The sequence below is a fragment of the Cariama cristata genome, unplaced genomic scaffold (assembly GCF_000690535.1).
Source record: "Cariama cristata isolate BGI_N322 unplaced genomic scaffold, ASM69053v1 scaffold9086, whole genome shotgun sequence".
NCBI lineage: Eukaryota > Metazoa > Chordata > Aves > Cariamiformes > Cariamidae > Cariama > Cariama cristata.
In genome coordinates this window covers 1-6,460 of record NW_009620371.1, presented here as the reverse complement: position 1 = coordinate 6,460, position 6,460 = coordinate 1, and the positions used below count along the sequence as shown (strand labels likewise).

The 6,460-nt window shown below is 36.1% G+C and overlaps 1 protein-coding gene across 1 annotated transcript in view; it reads left to right on the top strand.

The window, feature by feature from the left end:
- Window positions 1–3,279, top strand: part of NEK10 (NIMA-related kinase 10) — a gene marked incomplete at its 3' end in the record, with an annotated part of 27,579 nt that extends 24,300 nt beyond the window's left edge. Inside the window, exons 20-22 of the mRNA XM_009701603.1 lie at window positions 549–670; window positions 875–977; window positions 3,118–3,279. Of these exons, the coding sequence (XP_009699905.1) occupies window positions 549–670; window positions 875–977; window positions 3,118–3,279 (387 nt within the window). The remainder of the gene's footprint in view (window positions 1–548; window positions 671–874; window positions 978–3,117) is intronic.
- Window positions 3,280–6,460: the final 3,181 nt, after the last annotated feature.

Below are 6,460 nucleotides of genomic sequence, written 5' to 3'. Positions count from 1 at the left end.
AGTGTGTCCAATTTGAGCAATAAATGGTAATATTTTCTTCAAGAACTGCTACAATTCAGACAGGCTTATATTCCTTTAAAATTGAAAAAATTTTGAGAAATAATAGTTATACTTCTTTATCTATCAGTAAAACTAGACGCAATATAAACATGTAGAAAGCGTCATTCTCGTCCTATAGAGTTCAAGATCCAAAATTTACAACTGAAATGCTAAGCAGGGAGAAAAGCTATGGTGACTAGTAGAAAGAATGATATAGATTGCTCAGCTATATTGTCTTAATTTTCTTTTTTATAAAGAGTTAGCTACATAGACCTACCCACTGAGTGATAATCAGGCAGTGAATTCCTTGTAGTTGCTGTGATATAAGTTGAGGAAAAATTGGAATAACAAGGAGTAGAACTAAGATTAAAATGCATTTGTCTGTACAAATGAATGTGTAAAAAGTAAAAAGTAACAGCTGTTAAATACGTTTTAACCTCAAATACTCTTATTTTCAAATGCCTTCTGTACAAATGTAATGTTCTATTAATTCATTTTCTTTTGTGTAGATGAGAGATTGTACATAGTCATGGAGCTCATAGAGGGGGTGCCATTGGGAGAACACTTTCACTCGTTGAAGGAAAAGCAACAACAGTTTACAGAAGAAAGAATATGGCGTATATTTATCCAAGTAAGGGCCTCCATTTTTTTTTTTGTTGTTACCAGGACTTTCCTGCATGTGATTAGTAGCACCATTTATGTTTGTTAGGCTAATAAATGACAAAGTAGTGCTTATTACATGAGGCACTAATGTCAGATATGAATTTAATTTTATTTGCCTTTGTTTAGGTTGTAGTTAAGAATCTTTGTAACAATCTTTCTGTTTGTTTTTAAGCTTTGTCTAGCTCTTCGTTATTTGCATAAAGAGAAAAGGATTGTTCATCGAGATCTCACTCCAAACAATGTCATGCTGGGGGATAAAGACAAAGTTACAATTAGTAAGTAGAACTACTTTACTTGAAGAGAATTTCCCGTGATGTACATGAATAGAATTTCTTTGTTGAAACTCTCAGAAGATTTCAGATTCCCAGGCATTGGTCACCGTACCTCGAAGCTGCTAAATTATTGCATTATTATACTGTTGTGTAAAATAATTGCTAATGCGAATTTTGTGATCAGTGCCTCCAGGTGTCATCAGCTGTGACTGTATTTTTTGCAGCTATGTCTGTCAAATGTGATGGAGGAGATGATTTAGCCCCAAATACTAAACTATAGTTATGCTTCAAGGCCTGTTTTTATTTAAATCAGCAAAAATATCGAGATAACCAGATTAGCTAACAAGTGCTAATGAATGTGCAAAGTATAACAGCCACCTGTTCTATTCCAGTTCTACCATGCAATTGTTTAGTATCCATCAGGCGTTCCCAGTGATCAGCTGCAGTGAGGTGCGATTTGTCTAGGCCTGTAGTAGTGACTACTCTTGATGTATGCTTCTATAATCTCCACAGTGTGGAGGAAGGAGTCTTGACAGGTTTCAGGATAGGCTTTGAAAGCAGTATATGTGTTAATAGGACAAAATATGACAAAGTTTCACTCTTTGAGTGAATTAATACAACCCGGGACACACAGCAAGCCTTACAGGCAATTCAGATACTGTAGTTTTTAAAGTTCTCAAAGAACTACAGCATGCTTTCTTACTGCTCATGACACAGAACTAAAGAATTTGAATACTGCAGGATTGTTTGTAGAAGTCTTTATGCAAGAATCGATCTCTGTTCTTTAAAAATAGCAGGGAGGTATAGACATATGCACACACCCAACCACAAAACACACAGCTATAACAGGCAAATATATTTAGCAACTGTTGTTTTTTTATAGTAAATGTTTATACCTGATGGTGTACATACTCACAGTCATTCATTATAAAATCGTATGTGCTAAAAACCTCTGATTCTTAGTAATGACACAGTTTTGAATAGAGTGTGATTTAATGCAGCATTTGTCCCTGAGTGATGAAAATAAACATTCAGAATATTTATGTTAAAGTGAAGTATCATAGAGCTGTGTTTTGTATCAACATACTGCCACTGAGGGGCACTCTTGTCTTGATGTAACACCTTTGCCTGATCTCTGGTCTAGGCTAGCTATAAAGAAGCGTAAATGTGCTTTCAAAGGTAAGCTCAAACTTGCCCTTGAAAAGCATTTATATTTCTGTCAAAGATTTACAGGAGTTGAGGAAAATTGGAAGAACTGAAACTTCTTTTGACCGTTTCTACAGTGATTGATTCAAAACTATTGCAACATTTAAACAAACGCTTTATTTAGCACTTTAATTAGTACCGATGTACATTGCATTTTCGGAGGGAGCTGAAGACCTTTTATCTGTTACTTCTGAATTTTACTGAGCCTTGTTGTTTTATAACGTTAATGACATTAAGAATAATTTACTTTCTTTCCGATGATAGTAAATATGTACTGTATTGGTGCAGGCTGCGGTATTATACCTAACTCATACAGTCCATGTATGCCAAAGACTGGAGCATTTGCAGTCTTGATGATTATGTCTCTCAGTATTTGTGGATAAGAGTACTATCCATTTGAGAATTTCAGGTGGTTCCAGATCAAAGTTAAGACAAAATGTCAGATGAAGGTGGAAGCGTATGCTTAAATATTGAGAAATCTTAAATCTGCCTCTGCAGTGAATTTAATTTGTCAGCTTTTATAAAAGAAGGTCTGCTCTAAGATCTACTCAGAGGTGTAGTTCTGTGTTTACAAGCTGCACAGTCATCCTTAAGAGAGAGAGTTCACTTTTTTGGAGTCTTTCAAATCTCAAAACTGTCCAAAACTCGTCTCTATCTAACTACAGTAATATTCCTTTGGACTATCTGTGAAGCAGTGTTGTGCAACTGTGTAATTAAGATATGGCCTCTGATTGTCCAAATTATTTTGCCTCATAAAAGAAGCTTGTATATCTTATAATACCGCTCTTTTTTCTTTTCCTCAATCAGTCCTTCTGGAAATAGTAACTCTGGTTAATCTACAGGCTGACAATATATCAAAGGCAGCTTATTCCTCTGTAACTAACATTCTTCAAATACGTTGTCTTTAGAGAGGTGCTTTAGTTTCAGGTTCTCATAGTAGATTTTGATTTAAAAAAAAAAAAAAAAGAGCAGTACACTGGAACAAAGCACATCTATAGGCTAAGACTTTCATTCTGTACTGTGCATGGCTGTGCAGCAGCCCCAACAATGAACTGCTTTGAGAAAGTTCTAGGATCCACAGATAGGCGTTTCTCATCATGTGTGTGAGAACTGAGCCACTCACATTCAAATCCAGTGAAGACCTCTCATACAGTTTCTGAGTTTACACTGGTTGAAAAGGAAAGGAGTCCATAGTGTGGGATTCATTCCCACCTTGCTGCAGCACAGAAAAAAAAATGAACCTGCTAAAGACTATGCTAGCGTGTCCTGAATCCATGGAGAAATGTTGTACAGGTGGCCTTGTAGAACAGCTCCAGCAGAACTTGGTAGGCAGGGACCTATGGTGAAAGGTGGCTGAAAACTAGAATTCATACAGACAGAGAACTCTGCAACCGGCCTGGCACAATGTAAGGTGAGGCTATGAGGGGCCTTTTTTAGACGTGGTCTCTGAATATTATCTCTGTAAACTTTACTGAAAATAGAATACCTGAGGCAATAAGAAGGAAAATTTTTTGAATCTATATAGTCACCCTGTATTTTCTTTTTCTTAAATATTGAATGTGATTAGACACTACCCTTATCCAGGTCTTTTTTATTGTTTTGTTTTTAGACTCATGCAAGATACAAATGAAAGTCCTAAGCCCAGGAGGTGCTCCATTCTAATGTGAAGATTATGTAGCATTTCCCATGACATCTTTTACACATGTCCATTAAAGCTGAATTATCCCAATATTTTTCAGGCTCTTTTAAGTCGTGTGTTGTTGCAAATGGAAACAGACATTTACAATCTGATCCTAGCCAGGCTAGTGATGATGGAAGATCTCTGTTTCTGACTGGAGGGGACTTAAAGCATGCTGTTGTTATGTAGTCTCTGGAACTGCCCACCGTACTTGTTTGTTCTGTTTCATCTCTGACATAAATTTGATAGGAACGGGGCCAGAACTACCATCCCTTATGTTGGTACAGCATTTAATCATAATTGGTTGAGCTACAAATGCTACAAAAATATAAGTATTAAATCATACTAACCTGTAATTCCATAAAACATCTTATTCTAAACTGGTAGAAAAGTGTTAGGGAAACTGTGAATCTCTGGTCAGGTTGAATGTCTGATTTATAATTTCTGACACACACAAAAGTAGAATTTTAGGCACAGCCTCAATGAAAGTTGTTTTGTATAGGGTTTTAGAGATTCACTGAACGAATATTATCTGTGGCTCTCAGTTTAATCTGCCCAGCCTTTTTATAGAAGACATTGAGAAGTTACAGTTTTCTGAATAGAAAATGTGCATCTGCTTTTATTGCAGCTATATTTTACTGCAGCTGTATTTTGTTTCTAGCACAGCATATTTCTGTCTAGAGCTCCATAGCTGCATCTGTTTGTAAGTCAAAACAGAAGACTGTAGATCATCACTTTTTTCCTAAGTGTCATCTAGTTGCAGCAAGGTTTAGATCTTGATGGTCAAAGAGGGCCGTGGGGAATCACTTTGACACCTTTCAGGTCTGGTATCAAGGAGAATTGTGAAGGTTTCCATACACTCTTTAGGCTGGCATGCCCTGTTTAATGGTTAGCACACATGATAAAATAACAGCAGAAAGGATCTATATGGAACTGAAACCTAGGGTTATATAGCAGCAGAATACTAGTTTTGAGACAACTCACCTGTCTGATATCCTTCTAATCATAGCAGGCAGCCATGAAGTGTCAGAACGGTGAAGCAAATGAGATTTGAAAAGCTCAGATAGTTGCTGGATGCTACAAGAAAGCTACCTGTTAATTTTGTGATTCAGAATACTTGCTTGTTGAGTCTACTTTTTAAAAGACCTATTGGCTCTTGATTCAGTGCCATGCCCAGAGAAGCAGTGGCCCTGAGGTGCGGTGGGTATAACTACTGTCTATTATGTATTAGTCAGCACTTTTTGGAATCACTTGAATCAGTGCTAGATTTTTTTGTAGATTATATGGCTCATTTAACGAGTCTTCATTATCAGAATTGCTACCCTTCATACCAAGATTCAAGGAATGATTGTAGTACTTAATTTTCAAAGCTTACATAATAGGCTGAGTGGAATTTTCCACTTGTTTATGCTCACACTGTAAATCAAACATTCTGGACACTATTGGTGGATTAATAGCACAATCGCGTTTCTCTCTACAAATCTCAGTTCTAGATGTGGATCGATGCTAATGTTCTTAGTGCAGAAGTTACAAGCTTCACAAAACTGGCAGAGAGTAGACTGTGTTTATGAAGCATGGATATTAGCACACAGAAAGGGGAATGATAGAATAGCTAGAAAGTGTATTTGGGAATGATGAGAAATTGATTCTGTTTCCATTCTATTGATGGAAAAGAGTAGAATAAGTATGTACTGCTGTTGATTAAATTGCAAATTATCTTGATTTTAGGATATGCTTTTATGGAAAATAAAGTTCTATTTTTGCCTTCCAGATCACTGTAAGTCAGTAAGTTGCTGACAAACTTTCTTGATTACAGTTGCAAACTTGCTGAAGAGAAGCAAAGTGATTTTATCTCATCCTGAGCCTTTCAGAGTAGAAGAAGAAACTGTTCAATGGGGACACAGTAAAAATCTGACCTGAGTAGGTCTGAAGTTCACATGTATAGTAAATTTGATACTCCACACATCCTCCTTTTTTGATTTGCTTTTGATCTTTATGTGCATATTTGATTTTAGGAAAACTTAATGGCATTTCCAAAGAGGGTTCAAATATAAATTAAGGCAACAAATGTGCAAATATGAGATCAGTGTTGTTAAGATGTAGTATCTGGAAAAATTTCCTCTTGTTTTTATTGTAGAAGATCAGTCTACTAGGTGAAATCTTTGGGAAAGAAAATAGCAAATGAAAAACCAGATTCTGTCAATAAAAAGAGGAAAAAAACCCATTGCAGCTACCTAAAATGCTCATTTAAAGAGACTGCTAAGATTTAGAAAGTTTTTGTAATTCAGCTGTTATGAGAATTGGAGAGATCATTCTGTAGGAGGTTAAGATACTAGTCAAGTCAGCCTACTCATTTTTTCATACTTCTCTCTTCCCTTCGTGCCCTCTTCCCTGGCATGTTAATGTTTTCTGAAACAATCTTGCTTCATTATCACTTACTCTGCTACCCTAGATGCAACGTAAACAAGCAAAAACAAATGAAAAAGGGTGTTTCAGAATCTTAAAGCGTTATGACTGCATCATTTTGTGTTAATTTTTCTGCCTGTTTGAGGACTGTCTTGCATGGTTGTTTGACTATTTTTTAATGAAATTAAAAAAAAAA